This window comes from Xyrauchen texanus, chromosome 22 (genome assembly GCF_025860055.1).
Source record: "Xyrauchen texanus isolate HMW12.3.18 chromosome 22, RBS_HiC_50CHRs, whole genome shotgun sequence".
Lineage (NCBI taxonomy): Eukaryota > Metazoa > Chordata > Actinopteri > Cypriniformes > Catostomidae > Xyrauchen > Xyrauchen texanus.
This window is the reverse complement of record NC_068297.1, coordinates 29,276,641-29,297,601: the sequence shown is the minus strand read 5'-3', so window position 1 is coordinate 29,297,601 and position 20,961 is coordinate 29,276,641. Positions and strand designations below refer to the sequence as shown.

The following is a 20,961-nucleotide window of genomic DNA, read 5'->3' as shown; positions in this document are numbered from 1 at the left end:
ATTGGAGTTGGTTGTATGACTGCAAGTTATTCTCTTCAAATGCTATTGAGATTAAATTATGGTATATTTTGTGTATGAGCCTATACAGTAGTTTACATATGATTTGAATGTTTCTTTTAATAGATATCAAAATTTAAAAGGTGTGAGACGTAGCTGACACCTAGATGACCACTTAACAGTTGGAGTCCTTCTCTTCAAATGCTATGGAGTTCAAATAATAGTATATTGTGTGTATAAAACTGTATAGTAGTAACATACCTTGAAATGTTTACATATGATTTGACAATTTATTTGAATAGATGTAAAAGTTGTGCATTATTGCCGACACCTAGATGAACACTTTGAAGTTGGTTTTGTGACTGTAGGTGATATGATTCAAATGCTATTGAAGTTAGAAATGTGTGCACCTATGTAGGGGGGAGGGGGGCTGCAGATGTTATTTTTTTGACATGCATCTATCAACATATGTCATTCTTTGATATTATATTAAAAAACATATGTGTACCATTATTGTAGTTTTTTTTTTGGGGGGACAACACTGAAGAATCTGGTGACTTTGAGAGAAGTATATTTTAGTATTATTTTCTTGAGTATGTAGGCTACAGCATTTATGTAACAATTGGCTTCCAAAAGTGGCTATTTAGACTAGTGTCAGAAATTCATTTTTCTATTAAGGGGCAACATTTGCCCCCTGGAGTTGTTTTTAGGGGCATTTTTCACATTATGAGGGAATTGTTAGATATGCCCTAACAAATATAACAATATGTCATCATTGTGTTACATCAAATATTTCAAATGAATTAATTCCTTAAAATACATGTTCAACCTGAATAATCATATTAGCGGTTACCTATACATTTAAAAGAACATCAAATTATTTAATGTGATACATATATAATAGGTCTAGAATAAAAAGAAATGATCCGATGATACAAATAAGAAATATTAATCATAAATGCCATTTCAGTTTAGAAAATCACATCAATGTACCATCACGTACCATACACTACTGTCTGCAGCAGTAAGGATACCTTCCCCCTGGTTTGGATAATCGATTATTAAAGCTTGTTGCCCGAAGCCCTTCAGAGATGCACCGCATCGGTCAAACAAAGGAGGCGTTGTGTATGCACGCATCCACCTTTGCTGCTCTTATCATGGACGCGATCGGCCAAAAAAAAAAAAAAAAAAACGCTTGTTCACCCAACACTGAAATTTACCAAATCGTTCACATGCATGTATAGACTTCTTCACCAAAATAACGTGAATTACCTATTTTGGATTCAAAACAGAACATTTCGCTGAAAGGCAACTAGTTTGCAGGTATATATATATATATATATATATATATATATATATATATTACTGTTGCACCGAAATGAAAATTCTGGGCGAAAACCGAAAATGACTTATTTTAAAATATTTTTTTTTTAAATATCATTGTATTAATATTATACTTTTTAATTAATTTCATGAATTTAATTAATCTGAATTGAAAAACTACAAATCAATAAAATGACCACACTTTTATTGAAAGTAACACACCAAAATATATTAATGATAATATTCTTTATTCAGTTCTTTAACATCAAATTTAAAATGGTTGATGTTGTTGTTGTTGTTGTTGTTGTGTATATATACATACACACACATTTTATTGTTGTTGTACTTTTAAATGTTATTCTTCACATAACGATGCAACATGTTCTAATGTAAGGAGCGTCTCGTGTTAGAGGTCCTACAGTACTACGTTCATCTGTATAAACTCCATGGGACCATGCAGCCATCATACCCCTCAGGAATGAGACTAATTCTGTCTCCTAGAGATGAATGTAGTTTGGTGCAAATCAATCCCAGAACAACAGCAAAGGACCTTGTGAAGATGCTGGAGGAAACAAGTATCTATATCCACAGTAAAACGAGTCCAATATCGACATAACCTGAAATGCTGCTCAGCAAGGAAGAAGCCACTGCTCCAAAACCACCATAAAAAAGCCAGACTACAGTTTGCAAGTACACATGGGACGAAGATCTTACTTTCTGGCAAAATATACTCTGGTCGGATGAAACTCTTTGGCCATAATGACCATCGTTATGTTTGGATGAAAAAGGGTGAGGCTTGCAAGCCAAAGAACACCATCCCAACCGTGAAGCATGGGGGGGTGGCAGCATCATGTTGTGGGGGTGCTTTGCTGCAGGAGGGACTGGTGCACTTCACAAAATAGATGGCATCATGAGGAAGGAAAATTATGTGGACATATTGAAGCAACATCTCAAGAAAATGAAAGCTCGGTCGCAAATGGGTCTTCCAAATGGACAAGGACCCCAAGCATACTTCCAAAGTTGTGGCAAAATGGCTTGAGGACAACAAAGTCAAGGTATTTGGAGTGGCAATAACAAAGTCCTGACCTCAATCCAATTTGTGGGCAGAACTGAAAAAGTATGTGCGAGCAAGGAGGCCTACAAACCTGACTCAAATTGGCCAAATTGACCTGGCCAAAATTCCAGCAACTTATTGTGAGAAGCTTGTGGAAGGCTAATGTTTGACCCAAGTTAAACAATTTAAAGGCAATGCTACCAAATACTAACAAACTGTAAACTTCTGACCCACTGGGAATGTGATGAAAGAAATAAAAGCTGAAAGAAATAATTCTCGCTACTATTATTCTGACATTTCACTTTCTTAAAATAAAATAGTGATCCTAACGGACCTAAACAGGGAATGTTTTCTACAATTAAATGTCTATTCTTTTTCATGAAAAATAAACAGTTTTTAAAAGAAAGATATTGAAGTACAAGATGCAGCGAGAATCATTTTATAATCTAATCGTTACCCTTTGAATCGTAATCGAATCAAATCGTGAGGCCAGTGAAGATTCACACCTCTACCCGGCTTGTTTATAGTTAAACATCCTGCTTTATACACCAAAGATTTTCTGATTATGTAGCCTACATGTCTGTGCCAGTCATAGTAAGGAAAGACTAAGGAATTTTTTTAATTTCTATTAATCGATTTTCAAAAAAAACAAAACTACCGGCCAATTAATCGGTTGTCGACCTTTTTCACCACCTTTGTTATAGTATCGACAAAATCCACTATACTCACTCACAAAATATAGTTGTGAGTTCAGAAAATGTAAGGCAGGCCCATCGGTTATAGAATTCTGCTGTGGTGTGAACACAGCCAACAAAAATAAATCCCATCCCATTTGACTTTGTTTATGGGCAGACAGAGCTCACTGCTTACACTGATCACATTGCCCGATTCCCTCTTTCCTTCACTTGCTCCAGCTCAGTCACACAATTACTCATACACAACACACACAAACACTCTCTCTAAGGCTACTAATGAAATCCGATGCAACACCGGCTTCACACATCACACAATTGTTCATTCAACTGGAGACAGAGACAGTGGGGCACAACAAGCAATGAGTACGCACACACACAATCTTTCCCTCTTTTACACACATTTACTATGCACACAAAGTCCTGTGCAACTTTAACCCTTTGCCGGTCCAACAGTTCAGTTTTCTCAAGTTTCACAGCCCATACAAACACAGCGTCCAAGCCCTTCTTTTCAAGAGTGCTTTGCTGTGCCAATTCTCACTCACTTTCCCCGCTGAAGAGCTATCCTGGGACTCCTTAATGAGTGAGCCATACAGAGTCATACTCAAAGTCATAGAGAAGAAAAGTGTTGGCAGTGTAAGTGCCAGGGCTGCTCACTTACACGTGCCATGTAAAATCATTCTAGGGTGCCATAGTTCGGATAGGTGCTTTAGCCAAAACTCATTCAGTGCGGAACAAAACACCAGCTTAATAAAAACACAGCAAACCGTGATATTTATAAAGATTGCAGTTTTGAAGAGCCAAAAGGCCCATTTGATAATGTACATTATGGATGCGAGAGAACAAATGTATTTCAATCACACATCTTTGTCGACATATAAAGGCACTCTTGCAAAACACAGCAGACTAAACTCGATTTTTATGAAGATAAATGTAAGTGGCTCTTGCCCATGCAAAACTCACCACCAGGGTGTTGTGAGTGGTGGCAATGGTGTTGCTTTGTGGTTGCTAAGGTATTCTGGGTGACTGCTTACAGGACCAGGTCAAAAGATTGCCATGTCTCTATGATATTCTGGGCCTAAATATGGTCTCTTAATAAAAATAAATAAATAAATAAATAAATAAATAGTCTAATTTAATATATAATTAATATAAATATTATTTTATAATTTTTATTTCTTTAATTAAAATATGATAACTGTAAACTTAGTTATATATTTAAATTAAATATATAATCATTTAAAAAAATATATATATATATATATATATATATATATATATATATATATATATATATATATATATATTTTTTTTTAAAGCAAATAACTAAATGCAAGGTTTAAATCCAAAAATAAAATTAAAAGTTGTTCTATTTCAGACAGCACATCCACAAGGGACACTATATTTTAATATTTGTCTTTTCTTAGAAATTGTTCACCCAAAAATTAAAATCGTATCATTATTTACACACCCACATTCCAAACCTACATGACTTTCTTTCTTCCATGTCACACAAAAGTGTACTTTAAAAGAATATCCCACTACCATATAATGGTTTTCCATATAATGAATGTGAAAGAGAACTAGTTTGGGCTGTCAAGTATCAAAATATCAAAAAAGCACCAAAGCATCATAAAAATGGTACATACAACTTTCATGCTTCATTCCAAATCGTCAGAAGTCGTACTATAGCAATTGTGTAAGGAACAGACCGAAATTTGTGTGCTTCACTGAAAATGACTTAAAACGGCAGTCTGGATCTCACTAGATCTGAGCGATCAAAGTACAAAAATTATATCTCTATTTTTTCAGCCTCCAAAGATTTTCAATATATAGTGTATCTCCATGATTATGGATTTGCATTTAACAAAAAAATATTTGTTTTTAGTCAGAGGAACAATCATTTCATCAATCATTATTTTAAAGCATTGAATAATAATTAAGGCATGTTTCCCACACTTCTATAACTGGAACCCAGTTGTATATTGCATAATACTAAATTATTACTGTGGGACCCAGTAATTATAATAATATAATACTGAATTATTATTTTTATTCTGAGGATTAGATTTGTTTTGTAAATCTAAATCTAAAAGTAGTCAATTTCTGTCCAATTTACTTCACCTCCACCTGGAGCTTTTATTTTGTCACTGAATTGCTGTCGCATTTACTTCACCTTCACCTGGAGCTTTTATTTTGACACTGAATTGCTGTCGCATTTAATTCACCTCCACCTGGAGCTTTTATTTTGACACTGAATTGCTGTTGCATTTACTTCACCTTCACCTGGAGCTTTTATTTTGACATTGAATTGCTGTCGCATTTACTTCACCTCCCCCTGGAGCTTTTATTTTGACACTGAATTGCTGTTGCATTTACTTCACCTTCACCTGGAGCTTTTATTTTGTCACTGAATTGCTGTCGCATTTACTTCACCTCCACCTGGAGCTTTTATTTTGACATTGAATTGCTGTCGCATTTACTTCTTCACCTGGAGCTTTTATTTTGACACTGAAAGAGCAAAGGTGTAATTGACGGTTTACATTTACTTTTTTTGGTGAAATGTTCTCATGTCCTCCTTTTCTGTTATACTATGCTGCCTATGTAGATTCGTATAATAGCTTGTAGTGGTTACTAATGTTTGGAATTGCACTAATGCTTGAACCTGCAGTACATGTCTTTCACAATGCATGTGAACTGAATTAAAACATGAGCCCCACACATACACAGAACAGCACGACAATGTTTATCTATCTTTAATCGCAGCCTTTTGTAGTTTAATAAATCACACACCACCATATCGCCATTATGTTATTTTGATTAACTGTGTGTGTGGCCAGAAGAATCATGAAATTAATCTACTGATGCGCTATGAAACTTAAATGGTCAAATAAAAAGCACATTAAAATTATCATGATTTTCACAATAGTGCTTAATTTTCTATTATTAGCAAACTCATCACAATTATATCATGAATATTTAATATATCATCTAGCCCTATTCCTCACACAATTGCTTCAGAAAACTTAGAATATAGCAGAGTCATATTTTCACAATTTGTTTTCCATGGAAGAAAGAAATTCAAATGGGTGGGTACTGTATATAATAACAGAATTTTCATTTATGGGGGAACCATTCTATATATTTCAACATAACCACAAGCAACCTTCCTGAAATATTTCATAATCACAGTTCAATGTTCTCATACTTGCAAAGAAGGAAACATCACTATATCTAAGGTGGCCCTTAAGCCATTTTATTCACACAACTCCATCTCAAAAGGGGTAATGCCATCTTTCAAGCAACAGATTGGTGTTGGAACAAAAGTAGACCCTGCTGTTTTGAACGAACTGCCGACCACAAGTTCATGACTGCCCTACACAAACAGGCAACCTGCTGTGCTCTTACACAGAACCATATGTTGGATGAGATCTGGTCAGAAAGATGGAAGGATCGAAGGTTTCCTCTCACCTGCACATCTCAGCAAAGGCCAAGAAATTAAGTTTCTTCATCTTTTTCTCGCTGAGCCAGTAGCCCACTCTTCTGCCTCTCAGGAAGGTCTGCATCTTCAACTGCTGATGGCCAGATGTGACAGCTCAGTCACTCCAGGGAAAACAGGAAACAGTATTTTTTTTCCACAACTCCTGTCAAATCGAAGCCAAGAGAAAAGATCAGAGCCTATTTTTATGAGTGTTACATTAGAACGGCAAGTGTCCAACACTGAACAATGAATATAAATAAAGGGGATAGCTGCAAACGCCAAGTCCTCTACAAAGAAATGCTCAGGTTAGGCTGCAAATTTCCACAGCTATGGAGTTACATGTGTGCCACAATTCTGAGTGTGCAAAATGTTATTTATTTTCAAACATTAAATGCATCACAGGTGCATTCAAACATTCAGTTTTAAATTCAATGCATCCTAGGGCAAGTTTGAATGTTTGATTCGAACATTAGATGCATCACGTGCATATTCAAACACTAAAAACACCACAGCTGTGTTCAAATATTCTATTCAAACACTCAATGCATCATAGGGTGAGTTTGATTTGAACATAAGAAGCAACACAAGGGTATTAGAACATTTGAAGCATCACAGGTTTGGTAAAAAAATATATTTAAACTTAAAACGGATCATAGATTGATTTTTCATCGATTTGAACATTCGATGCATCATAGGGTGAGTTCGAGGGTTCGGATCGAACATCAGATGCATCACAGGCAAATTTAAACATTCGAAGCATCACAGATGCGTTCAATTTGAAGATTCAATTAGAAGATTCGATAATTGGATACATAACAAGTGCGTTCGAACGTTCTGATGCGATTAAAACGATTAGATGCGTCATATGCGCATTAGAAGTTCGAACGTCCTAAACGGACGTAGGAACACGCATGTGATGCCCAGCATTGCTGTCCAGGAAGGCAGCTCTAGGTTTGAGAGACACAGCCCATGTGTCTGCTATGAATTAAATCTTAACATAACTGTACCATTACTTCCGACTACAATTAGTATTTTGTTCCTTTTTTTTTTTTTTTTAAATATACACACAGACAGCAAAACTAAAATCCCAAGAGGACTCTGAAATCCGCCATAAAAAGCCCATTCACAGCAACACAAATAAGCTAGCACTCCACCTACTTTTACATTTAGATCATCTCAAGCGGAACTGATGGATGTCAGAAATCCTCTACTCTTATTTTATTCCTAGTGGACACACAGAAAGAGCAGATGCAGTAGTATGAATACCTGTCTAGCGCATGTTTTCTGGCTCCGGTCGAATAGCAGTTAGCTAGCTGGAGGGCAGTCTCGTCTCCATGACTCGTGTAGCTGTCTATCGCTGAGACGGAGTTTTAGGCGTCCTGGTGATGATCAGATGGATCAAATACGAACTGCTTTCTGTCCAGACACCTAGAGAGAGCACAGCCTCTTCCTGAGGTGGGGCTGCGCTCAGTTCAGTCTGGCTAGCGTGTGTTGCTCCTAAAGCATGACAGGAGGTTTGAGCGGTTCAGCGCCTGCAGAATCGACCGTGTTGATACTGTGTTCCTAATACCAGCTGCTAGAGGGCAGCACTGCAACATCATCTCTCGTGTGTAGCACTAGTGGCAGTATGGTTTTTTGAAAACAAGGCAATAAATCTAGTGGTCTGTACATTATTCTTTTTTTTTTTTTTTTAGCTTGTTCGGGCTTATTATGGGAATGCGAAAGAAAGAAAAAATCTTATTTTCTTAATCTTATATAGGAAAGATGTAGTAGATTATGATTCGTAAAAATCATTATTGATTAAAAAGTGGTTTATAATGTTTTAATATTTGTTCCTCATCCTAAAATAGATCCAAGGTCTTTTATTTCTTGCAATGAGTGCCTATGCCTATGTATAAATCAAATTCTTGAACATACTGTGTGTGTATATATACAATATATATATATATATATATATATATATATATATATATATAATATATAATATATATATATATATATAATATATATATATATATATATTACCATTTAAATCAGCATGCATTCATTACAAACAAAATTTGAATAATGCCACATTGAGGAAAAGAAAACAATAACGATGGTTCCATATAAAGGTGTCATATTTATTCAAAATGTATTGTTTTGCCTTTGCTTTAGATTTTGGGGTAAAATATGAACTGGGTATTTCTTGACAGTTATTGTGAGATCCACTCATTTATACTTTCATTTGTTTTATGTCATTATCACTTACATTTTCAGTTAAATTCTTTGTTAAATCCCATCTTATGCGCTAAATATAGCACAAAGAGATTAAAAACAAAAACAACAAACCAGCAATAATACACCAGACAGTAAATGTTTAATGCTTATGTTTGTACATTTAACATTTCATTGAAGCACTGAGGATTCAACTCAACTGGTAGAAAAGAAATACAGGCACCACATCTGTATACACAAGACAAAGATAGAAACCCCATTATGTACAACATAAAAAAATATATAATTCTCATAATTTTTGGGACTACACATATGTACAAATGTTAAAAAAGTATTTACAAACACTCAAAGCATTTTCATGAATTTAATCTGATGTAAAAAAAAAAGAAGTGTTTCTGACAGGTCACATGAACACTGTTTGTTTAGCGTGATTCATGCTCCTCAGTGTCTAGCGGAAGGGCTGGCCAAGAGCCCTAGTATGGTGGAGAGACAATGCAACTTCTCTTTGACCAGCTCTGGTAACTTCTCATTCTCTTTGTACCTTTGAGGAAACAGACATCATGAGAATGAAGAGCAGTCGCAAATCCCCCAAAAAGTAATTCACCCAATTTCCATTTTTTTTTTTACTCCTTGGTCTTATTGTGTCTTTCTAAATGTTTGTTTTCATAGTCGTAATTCATAATTAAAATATTGAAACGTTATCTGAAATAGGGTTAAGAATTGAGAACCAGTATTCTTTCTTTCTCAAAATAACTAGACGAAACTTTAATGGAATTGTAATGGAACCAGAATCCTATATTCAACCAAAAATGTCATCGCCCATTTCTCAGAATCCAAAATGTATCCTTATGTATAAAATAAAGTCCTACACTACATTATTTCTCTGTATATTTTATTCCACTCTGGAAAACGTCACATTATGAAGGTTTAGTACGCTGTGATTATCATTTCATGTTATCAAAAACAAAATAAAAATCATTTATGAGGAGTTTCACCTGGTGATGTGTCCATCAGGTGAAGTAAAAGTGATGCAAGAGACGCCAACTTGGACCATCAGCTGGGATCCATCATTAAACTGAACCCAAACCTCACCACTTGTTAACTAAAACACATACAATATAAAATTATGAATTGCTAAATCTCTAGTATGCTACAAATAATCATAAAGAGCTTTGACTGATTGGCATTCACATGACATGTGTAATACTGGACAGTCAAATAAATATTTCACAGTTAAATACATCAAAATCATTGATAACTCATCCCACAATATTCAAACGACGGTTTGGAAAAACAAACCACAAAATGCGCTGACAGGTATGCACTTACAATGGAAGTCTATCAGGCAAGTGTACTATGGTTCCCAATAGACTTCTACTGTCAGTACATTTCTGTACATATTAATTTGTTTGTTTTTACAAAGGACTGTCTATTTGCACCCCTGTTTCATGTTTCAGAGATAGTGTGTGTGAAAATCAAGTAACATACAGCTGCGTGTATCTGATGAGAAGCATATTCAGAATGTGAGATTAATGTCTCTAAATGTCACTTGGGTGGCCAATGAAAAATTGTCGGTCCCTGAAAAACCCTGTTTCAGTTTTCTCAGTCTCACATAAAGCTGCTCCACCATCCTCCTCCATTTCTCAGACAGAATGTGTACCAAGTTCATGTTACATGAATAGAATGAAGTGCACATTTCTTGCCACGCAGTGGCGGTTTGCATAACCACAATACAGATGATAATCTAAAATGTACAGTACTGTGCAAAAGTCTTCACATAAGATGTTTCACAAAAGCATTTGTCTTCATTTATATCTGCTACTTTAGTGTGTTAATAGGAAATATACATTTTAGACTCCCAAACATTATTTTTGCAAATAGAAAATAATAGAATAGAAGAACAGGGAGCCCTGCAACAGATGGCATGGCCCTCACAGAGTCCCCCACTGAACATCGGGTCAGATTGGGATTACACGAAGAGACAGAAGCAACTGAGACAGTCGAAATAAATAAAAGAACTGTGGTGAATTCTCCAAGAAGCTTGGGACATCCTATCTGCCATCAACCAAGAAAAACTGTGTCCAGGTGTTAAGTAGGAGAATTGATGCTGTTTTGAAGGCAAAAGTCTTCACACCAAATATTGATTTAGCTCTTTTTCTGTTTACTGGACTTTGTATGACATTATTGATGAAAAGAAATCCTCACTTTGAAAGTTTTTCACAAGTGCCTAAAACTTTTGCACAGTACTGTATATCTGTTGCCAAATTTCTACCGGTTTATCATGTCTAGCTGTATATTGCCCACCCCTAATTACAAGACAAAATCATTTTATGGTAAATCGACAGTATGCCACAGATGCTGTCAGTAAAGCTTTACTTGTATTTAACCTGTAATATTCCTTTAAGAATGGCTTTGAGTATGACACGAAATAAAAGAGGTAAGGAAATCTTTCTAGTAGAAGTCATTATATCCTATTTCATATCATACACTGCAAGTCAAACTATTTACCTGAGAGGCCCAACCAATGTTCGGCACAAAGATGGACTTGAGCACCTTTCCTGGGTTAAAGCCGCATTCATCTTTGGCCAATTGGGGTGAGCTGACTTTAGCCATGCTAGCTGAGGTGAAGTCAGATCCAGAGTAGGAAATCATCTAAAAGGTAATGACAAATAAGGTACTGTTAATGAATAAAACTAATTCTGAACATTTCTGAGATCTGCAATAATAGAATGTGTAAATTGTGAATGTGTTATGTGTGGCGTTAATATGCATGCATGACATACTGATGGTGTGATGTGGGGTGGCTGTGGAGGACTCAGGCACACCTGAGCAACCTCAGCAGGTGCAGCTGCACTCGAATCAGAGGAACACTGAGTTTGAGGGACTGGAACTGCTGGATTAATGAGTCTCCTGATGGACAAACAGAAAAGAGTATAAGACAGCAGAGGTGAGAACCATACGTGTTATGTGATCACGTCACCTTTAACATGGCTGCACTGCCTGAAAAGTGACAATGTGAACACTTGTGCTCAGTAGAACATATCTACTTATCCAAGTGAATGATATTTTGGGTTTTCACAAAACAAGCCTCACCTGCCAATAGTGATGGGAAAGAATTGAGTGTTTTTAGCGCTACGCTTCTCTTCAGCATTGATTGCCGCTTCCAAAGACAAACACATCTGGTGACCCTGAGAGAAACAAAAATGCATCAAGCTTTGATTCTTGGTCTACAAGAATCGCAAGTACAAGTATAAGAACAATATAGCGAGCAGCCTGAAATCTGAGAGTCCTAATAAATCATGCAAGCTTCAAATGTGAACCTATGAAAAAGCAGAAAAAGCTTTATTGACAGTCAAACAGATATTGTAATGCAGTACCTCCTCAGAGAGCTCTATGTAGAGTCTGCAGTCAGGGCTCAGTCCGCTCAGCCCAACATCACCCTTCATCGTGTACGACTTACCATTCTTCTCCACCATATGTACCTGCTCACTCGTCTTATGGGTTTTTGCACCTACACCAAGGAAATTACAAAAACACACCAATGCATGTACTGTGGCATTCATGAAAATTCTTTGTTTTAAATTGTTTACTTGATCTATTAACTACTAACCTAACTCAAAACACATTAGGTTAAACATTGTTATGGTAAAATACTTGATCCTAGTTTAATGTATAGAGACAACTGTAAGTAACCCATTTGTAGTTTGGCATTGAAAAATGTTAAATACTGTGGCACATTCAACATTACTCTCTTTGTTTTGGCTCAGACAATGGTGTGAGTTTGGGCCAGGACTATTTGTTTCACTGACCAATGGAATCTGTTAATCTTTCCTTCCAGAGTTGTTAACTACTGTGACCAGAACACGGAGTCAAATTTGACTCAAAAGAATGATTTGTTCATGAATCAGACATAGTTAGGGCTGGGTATTAACAGAAATTTCTCGATTCAATTCTGATTCACAAGCTCTTGATTAGATTAAATTTAAATTCAGATTCCATATCAAATTATATGGGTATATTACAATTATAATGTCCATGTATTATGTTGCTTACATATGACAGAAATTACCTCCCAGCCAATGCTGTAAATTATACAGGAGACCTTTGAACTACGCTTCAAAAATGAATCAAGTTTTTTTAAATACATTTTAGAAATTATATTTTATTTGTTTTTCCAAATTTTTATCACGTTAAAAGCTAAATTACAAATCTATTCCATCAATAAATATGATATTATATTGCATATGCTATATTTTGTTACATTCAAAGCATAATTTATACTAATTACAAGTATTTGCATTGATTTGTAGAACCGGTGCTTAAAATCGGTACCGTTTCTTTAAGAAAACCATTCGTTCTGTACATGTCATCTGTAAATGAGCACATTAAGGAGAGAGGACTTGAATAGCTTTACCTCATCCATGCTATGTGTGATTAGAATTAAATCTTTGTTTGTTTTTATAACAATTGACTGAAGAGAAAGTATTAAGAGACATTATTCAATGACCAATGGATTGCGTGAATCTCGTCTTTGGACACACGGAACGAGTCAAATAAAACTTTATGCAGTAAAAAGATGCTCAACTTCTTATCCAATATACTTCTCAATCACTGGTGAGTGAAATCTGAACATTTACCAGCCAGTAGCTAATCACAGACATTTTAAGTCGCAGAGCACAAAATTTGGTCTCGTATGCAAGTGATTTACTCACATTATGGAAAGGATAAAAGATCGATCTTAGGATTTAAGAATCATATAGATATCGTTCAAATAAAGATAGCAATGCATAAAAAAAATATTTTACCCAGTCCTAGTTACTTTTCTCATGAACGCCAAAGAGGTTCGACTCTTCCTCACGCAATGTTATTGTATGGCTTCAGAAGACTTATATCTAACGCTTGAATTTTATAGACTATTATTTCCATTTTATTCCATATTAGCAATTCATTCTTCTTTGTAGAATTTTTATTTTTGGCTAAACTGTTCCTTTGAAGCCAAAGAAACACTCTACACCACTTTTGCTTGAGATGTAACTACTGCATTTGTGCTACTCACCATCATAAAAGCACACCTCCAAGTCTGCGTTAGGAGAATTCTCCATCAACATGCACTTGGCAAACTTTGTGTACAAAGTGACTTTGGGGGTCTTTGATTTCACCAACTGGACAAACTTGGTGGCATACTGATACTTCTTCCAGTAGTTTTCTGTGAAAACAAATGGTAAGCATGATTGCAATTCTCCAATAATCATGGAAATGCAGTTATATAATTGTGAATAGCTCAAATATGGTCAAACCAATGTACCTGGTAAATCCTCATAGCTGCAGATGAGAATGTCTTCAGGTGGTGAGGGTGGATGGTCCAGCACAGGGAAGCCTTTACCTTCATTTGGCTGGTACACTGTAACCTAACAACACAGTTGCAGCAGCATGTTAACTTCAATCATCTTTCATCTGTATTACATTCATTACTCTATATTACATTATTAAAGGAGTAGTTCCTCACCATGGATCCATCACAGGAGATCCTTAGCACCTCTTTGACTCTCTCCAGAGCTCCATGTCCTTTCAGCAGCTCCATACACACCTCTCCTGTGTCCAGGATACTCACCTGAGGAGGAAAGGAATATATCTTGCATCACTTGATGTATTTACAGGCACAAGCTTATACTAATTATGCTTCATGCTATGTAAGACCATCTAAATTTTTAAAACAGTTCTATCAGGGAAAGGTCCTAAACTTTATAATCAGCACACATAGATGCATGTCAACACCTTTACCTACATTCAGGCAGCTTATTTAATTTGTGCATGCCTTCTATGCATTTCTGTTTACATTTTGACTTAAAGAAAACCCAGATTATTTTAAATCTCATGTCATGTTTTTAGAATGAGCTGATTTTTGATGGTTTATACTATAATTTCTTCATTACTTACAACGTGAAATGGCTACATATGTGTCAGCTAGACTAAACTGTAACTACAATCTGTGGTAGAGCTGGGATAAAGAGGAAAACAAAGTGGCTTCACTTACTATAGCATTTTTGGTCTTTTGTCTAATGGGCTTGAGTCTAGCAGCACAGAGCGGTGGGAAGCTCTTCTTAGGGCATGCTTTTTCCTTCTCTAGGTTTGCTTTGCCTTTGGAGAAGGGTGGACCCAAAACTTGAGGTTCTGTTTTGTGGCCTGATGCAAACCTGTCGCCCCTGCTGGGTCCTGTGTTTGTATTAGGGAACAGGTTGGGTTGCTGCTGGGAGTGAAGGTTGCTGAGTTTGTCACTGCAGGAGGTTTGAGTTCCTACTAGCCCCTGTCCAGTGTGAAAGCTCCCACTGCTGCTGTGACTGCTCAGGTCTGCTGGCCTCTTAAAAAGTCCTAAAGGTAAAAGGGTTTAAAAGATATAAAATGTCTTAATATGTATGCTTTAGTTTATATTAAAGGAATAGTTAACCCCTAAAAGGAAGATTCCATCATCATTTACTCAGCCTCATGTTGCTCAAAACCCATTTGATTTTTTTTTCTTCTTCTGTGGAACACAAAATGAGACACTTTATAGAATGCTCATTCTGCTCTTTTTCATTCAATGAAAGTGGTTGATTATTAATACTGTTCATATGACTTGTGTGCTATATTCAAAGTCTTTAGAAACCATATAATAGCATTGTGTTGGAAACAACACAAAGTTTAAGGGGGGGTCATGATGTGCCTTTTTATACTTAAACACTGTGTGTTCCTTGAGGTTCACTTATAATATTAGTAAAACATTAGTTTTTTGTAGTATAATAACCTCTTATATGTTGAACAATATCAAGGAAAATTTGATTTCTCATTTAAGAGTCATGATTCTCACCCTTTAAGTCATTATTGGCTAAAACTCCCTCTGCATGGTGGGAAACGTGGTGTCTCATGACTTGTGCCAGGTTTAACATCAATGAAGCCATTATCATTTGACTTTGAAAGACTTGGAATATAGCACACAAGTTGTTTTATGGTAATAAATCTTTTTCTGGGGTTAGCAATCTGAACCACCATCCATTCTCATTGTACGGAAAAGAGCAGCTTGTACATTATGGGTCTGTTCCAGTGAGCTGCCTCGCTGTCTCCTGCGGCAGCTGTTCCATGGGAAATGGTGCCTTATAACAGACCGATTTGGGATGCTCTACTTAGGCGGCAGCGCCATTCAAATAGTGCTTGTCATGCACAGCGCACGCAAGACTCTGATTTAAATACAGGTGAGATGCAGGGCAAACAACACGATCGTCTAAAAAGCATGAATACGCACAGCACACACACTTTGGGTAAAATAGCTGGTTTTGTATCATATTAAATGGTTATTTATCTATACTTTCCAGTATTGAATTGATTATACGTATAATCAAAATTTCTCTCACTTCGTCCACCATCTTGGATTTATTTTTCACCAAGCTCATCGCAGTGCATTCTGGAATCGCCTACCCGGGGAAGGATATATACAATGCTACCTTAAAATATTGACAAAATTGAGATATCTTAGGCTGCATAATTAAGATTCCTTTACTAAACTGTAAGACTGTTATTAAACAAGAAGGAATGATACCATCATTGCTGAACCAAGGCTGTGTTTGAGAGTCAGATATTTGTAGTCTCGTAGGAAGTTTTGATGTAGAAAAAGAAGATCCTGGACTGAAAAGAGAAAACATAAAACGATTACAAAATTATTTTTGAATAATGCTAAATTGTGCTAACATGGCTCAAGCGCATGATGCATTACTAAATTCTCCAGATATTTTGGACAGAATCCCACTACCACTTACTTTGCAGGCTGTTTGACAGGTGGAGAGGGGAGACGCCTATGCTCGGAGTAGCTATGAGGCATTTCTCTATAACTGGAGGTGGGTGGGAACAACCGACCAGACCCTGGAAGCATCTCTTCTGAGTGACATCTCTCTAGCTCCACCTCCTGTTGAGTGTGGCTAAACCCAGCGCCGGATCGATCTGACGAATGAGCTCGTCTCAGGTAACGAGAATGAGACCTTCCACTGTCAGCACCCAGTGGAACTCGCCCACAACCCATTCTAGATAAATCATCCTGTGAATTCGGCTGCCAATCTTGCCCACTCCTAAAACTGGTGCTGGTGGAATGATGGGAGGGACTGAGGATGGGCACCATCCGATTGGGTAAGGGCTGTCCAATCACCTGCCTGGCTTTCCTCTGTATCCGACTGCCACTGCTGTTGCTGGTGGTGTTGGATGCTGTGGATATGGTGGCTATGCCGCTGTCTATAGACCCTCCTTCACTGCTCCCACAGTCTTTGCTTGAAGTGGGCCCCATCTGGGTCATAAAGGGGTGGTCTAGCGCAGCTGTGAGGCTAGGCCTGAGGGCGGGGTTCCTCTGCAACAGTTGCTGAATCAGATCCTGAGCTTCTTCCGAAATGTGTGTGGGCATCCGATACTCTCCCAGAACCACCTTATTGAGGGTGTGTTTCACCGTATCCGTGTCAAATGGAGGTCTGCCCGTGAGGAAGGCATAAAACATGCAGCCCAGCGACCAAACATCTGACTCCAGGCCGTGAGCGCTGCGTGTGGCCACTTCGGGAGAGATGTAGTTGGGTGTGCCACACATGGTGAAGTGCTTCTCGCTGGGCAGCTTGAGCTGTGTTGCCAGGCCGAAGTCTGCGATTTTAATGTTCATACTGCTGCTGAGCAGGAGGTTGGAGAGGGTCAGATCTCTGTGCAAAATTCCATGAGTGTGGAGGTACAGCATCCCCTTTACAATCTGATGCATGAAGTGCCTTGCTATTGTTAAAATAGAAAAAGTCAACATATACTATATACATACAAATATCTAAATTTAATTTCACTCTAAATCCCACTGATAACAATGAAACTCACCCTCTTCCTCTGTAAATGGTTTCTTCCTTTCTTTCAGGAAGCAGCTCATTTCCCCATTGTGACACATCTCCAGAACCAAGTACACATAATTACTGTCCTCAAAGTAATTGTACAGCTTAAATTGAAGAGGAAAAAAAAAAGAAAAAAAAAAAAAAAGGGGGGATTAGTCTACATTCATTTTTAAATACAAGTCAATGCCAAACTGGCTTCCAACACATTTTGGTTAATTATGACTCTACAATAATTTATCTTTCATTATAACACTGTATGTTTGAATATCTACAACAAAATTGCACAACAGTATCATTTATACAGCGATGTTGTTGATTAATACCAGCTGTGTTTAATGTGTGAGCTTGTATCGCGGGTAATTGAGTCATAAGTGTCCCAGTGTTCAGTGGGTGAACACCCTTGCCATTGCCCAAATTTGTGTTTATGATTTACTGAATCATGACATAGGGAGCTAGGGAGTTGATTGAGATGCATCCATTCGTTCATTATCAAATTACCAATCCGTTTATCTTTCTCATGCACATTACTGCTTTCAGGTTTCCCACACTTTTTGACCAATTAATTGCCATGAAATCTGATGCATGTGTTTCAAATGCTAATGTGATTACATCACATGTGAGTACTACTGCTGACCATGAGCATGGTTTAGTTTTAAAAAGAAAAGTACTTAAACATTGATTTTTTTTTTGTGGCAAAAGCAACTGCTTTAGAAGACATGAATTTAGCAGCTGGTATTTTATAATGACGTTTATGCTAACTATCCATGATTTTTGGAGCTTCAAAAGAGAAATCTCCATTCACTTGCATTTTAATGACCTACTGAGCTGAGATATTTTTTTCTTTTTTTTTTCTTTTATGTGTTCTGGTGAAGAAAGAAAGTCATTCACATATGAGTGTGAGTAAATACCGTGATATTTTTCATTTTGGGTGAACTATCACTTTAATGGACAGACTGATGCTATAAGAAAGGCTTTTACTTAATAAAAAGCACAAAGAGCAGCAAATCTAATAAATTAACTCTAGCCAGACATTTATTTGAAAGATTTTACACAGTCCCATGACTTTTCCAGGCCTATAAATCACAAAATAAAAAATATTAAATATTTTGGGTGGGCACCCTGTGCATTACTTAAATTTTTTTTTAAAAAACAGGTATAAAATGGATTCAGATTTCATTATTAACTAGTGTCCATCAGATTAACGGCAACATTAAACAAGATCTGTCTTGAGGTTTTAGGGCTCACCTCAAGAACTGATGGGTGCTTCAACCGACACTGAATCTCCACCTCATTAATGACTCTCTGCACCATGCCCGCTTTGTGCATGGCCTTCTTGTCAATCTGTAAGAACACATGGAGCACAGTGAACAGATGCAGCATTATCACAAGCCTGCCACTGTGGTCAGCTACCTGCTTGTAAACAAAACATTGAAACAGAAAGCAGAAACAGAAAGTATGTTCTTACCATTTTGATGGCTACTTCCAAGCCTGTATTTACAGATTTGGCTCTGTAAACACATGCAAAAGAGCCTTTGCCCAGCAAAGTGAGAACTTTGAAGTCCTAAAGTATAAAAACAAAATTCTGTTTGAATTAGACAGCAGAATAAATCACAACTGAAATAAGATCAGTTCAAGGGGACACTCCAGTCCCCAGAGATCTCCCTCATCCCTTGAGGATTTCACTGTACTTAAACAACAGTGTAAAATACTCCTACCTCGATTCGAAGATCCACAGATGATGCTAAAATTCTGTGTTCTACCTCGTGTGGACATTTTTCTACAGTAGTCAGATTTTGCGGCAATGAATGAATTGCATCCAACATCTTTCATAAGCTGATGCGATCGCGATTCAAGCGGACAAAAACAAAAGCAGCCCGTTGCGCACAGTGCGCACTCTGTTGACGCGTCAGTAGTTACCTGCATCTGACAGTGACATCTGTTCATCACTCTCCCGCTCTCCTCCCGCGACTCTACCTGACACTGACGCTACCGCCTGTTTCCTAGCAACAGTCTTAATGCTGGCCATTCACAAAACACCTTTGTCGTCGCACTAATGATGAACAGACGGCGAGAGATCCAAGCGGTTGCAAAAACGTGTCTGATGCAGAAAGGAAATGTTATATGATGGATGTGTTTTTCATTTAATGAAAAACTTTATCCCCGTTTAACATTAAGATCGGTTTTTAATGTTCTGCCATACCTTTTTAAAATAACAAATGCACAACGAACGAAAGTAGAGAGCTATGCATTTACGAACGGAGTCGTTTACGCTGGTTTTCGGAACTTAAAACACAACTGAACCGAATAGAAAAGTTTCCGAGGATCGCGGACGCAACTTACCTCAATTTTATCACCGATTGAGACACTCATTTTCAACCCGTACTCTCTTCAGTCCGATTATTCTGGAGTTACATCTAGAAATATTCTTATTTGTCAGTAGATACTGGATGTTTTGGCCTGAGCGTGACGTATAAAAAATCATTTAGGCGGTGTAATTGTTTCCCCCTCCAAAATGTTTGACTTTCCTCCATTTTGAAAAAGTCCGCCCGTTAGAACTCGTAACGTCATGACGACGTCACTACGCAAACTGACCAATGGGTGATCAGACGTCACTGCGCGAACTGACCAATGGGTGATCAGAACAAGACAGAGCTAAAGCCTGTCAAAATAAAGGTCCTACGTTCGCGTGGTCTGTTATGGTAAATTCAATTAATTTTAAATAGATACATTCATTATGTGCATGCATTGCATTTCCTAAAACGATAAGATAAAATAAAGGAGTTTTTATGTTATGTTAATTTTGGATAGCACATTTATTTTGTACGTGTAGATATTCCATAATATAATTCCAACTATGAAAAATGTCTTGTTAACACAGGCTTCCCCATAATTGATAATGTTTTTTTAATGTATTACTCTTTGTTGTTGTAGTTGTTTTAAACACTTACACAAAACAAATGCTATGTCCAACAAACCTTGATTTTGTTATTTTGCTTCGATTTAAAAAGGTTTATGACTAATCGATTACTCTGACTTGTTAAAAAAAAACTGCCTTTTAAAAATGTTTAGAAAAACAATTTCTTTAATTTAAATATGGCAATTGTAAGTTTGCAAATGAGATAATATTTTAAGAATTATATTACATTTAAATGTAATTTATTATTTATATGAAGGTTTGTCTCTACCCTGGCTTTATGTGTAGAAACAAATATTTAATAATGTTCTATGTGCTTCTAACACTATAAAACCTCCCATTCTGTGCAGATTAGCAGATTGAATAATTACATTTCTGATTTAAATGGACACAGTCATTTATTCTAC

At 36.8% G+C, this 20,961-nt stretch overlaps 2 protein-coding genes across 2 annotated transcripts in view; both read right to left on the bottom strand.

The window, feature by feature from the left end:
- Positions 1–8,082, bottom strand: part of LOC127662193 (inositol-tetrakisphosphate 1-kinase-like) — a 74,446-nt gene extending 66,364 nt beyond the window's left edge. Inside the window, exons 1-2 of the mRNA XM_052153284.1 lie at positions 7,814–8,082; positions 6,538–6,710 (exon numbers count right to left, since the gene is read on the bottom strand). Of these exons, the coding sequence (XP_052009244.1) occupies positions 6,538–6,632 (95 nt within the window). The 5' untranslated portion in view covers positions 6,633–6,710; positions 7,814–8,082. The remainder of the gene's footprint in view (positions 1–6,537; positions 6,711–7,813) is intronic.
- Positions 8,083–8,953: 871 nt separating this feature from the next.
- LOC127662182 (serine/threonine-protein kinase PLK4-like) lies at positions 8,954–20,136 on the bottom strand. The gene is made up of 16 exons (XM_052153267.1): positions 19,981–20,136; positions 19,106–19,201; positions 18,886–18,981; positions 17,630–17,744; positions 16,552–17,533; positions 16,335–16,420; positions 14,799–15,133; positions 14,271–14,375; positions 14,070–14,172; positions 13,821–13,970; positions 12,142–12,275; positions 11,858–11,952; positions 11,548–11,674; positions 11,273–11,416; positions 9,760–9,866; positions 8,954–9,305 (listed from the first exon to the last, which is right to left on the bottom strand). The coding sequence occupies exons 1-16, from the start codon at positions 20,008–20,010 to the stop codon at positions 9,206–9,208; spliced, it is 2,805 nt and encodes a 934-aa protein (XP_052009227.1). The 5' UTR covers positions 20,011–20,136; the 3' UTR covers positions 8,954–9,205.
- Between the last annotated feature and the right edge of the window lie 825 nt (positions 20,137–20,961).

Bases quoted from the DNA above. Each gene is read 5' to 3' on its own strand.
- LOC127662182 (XM_052153267.1), bottom strand. From the start codon at position 20,010: ATGAGTGTCTCAATCGGTGATAAAATTGAG. The intron at 15,134-16,334 runs GTATCATTCCTT...TTTTACCTTTAG, and splicing joins GCCTTGGTTCAGCAATGATG to GACTTTTTAAGAGGCCAGCA. The intron at 11,953-12,141 runs GTACTGCATTAC...TGTTTCTCTCAG, and splicing joins ACATAGAGCTCTCTGAGGAG to GGTCACCAGATGTGTTTGTC.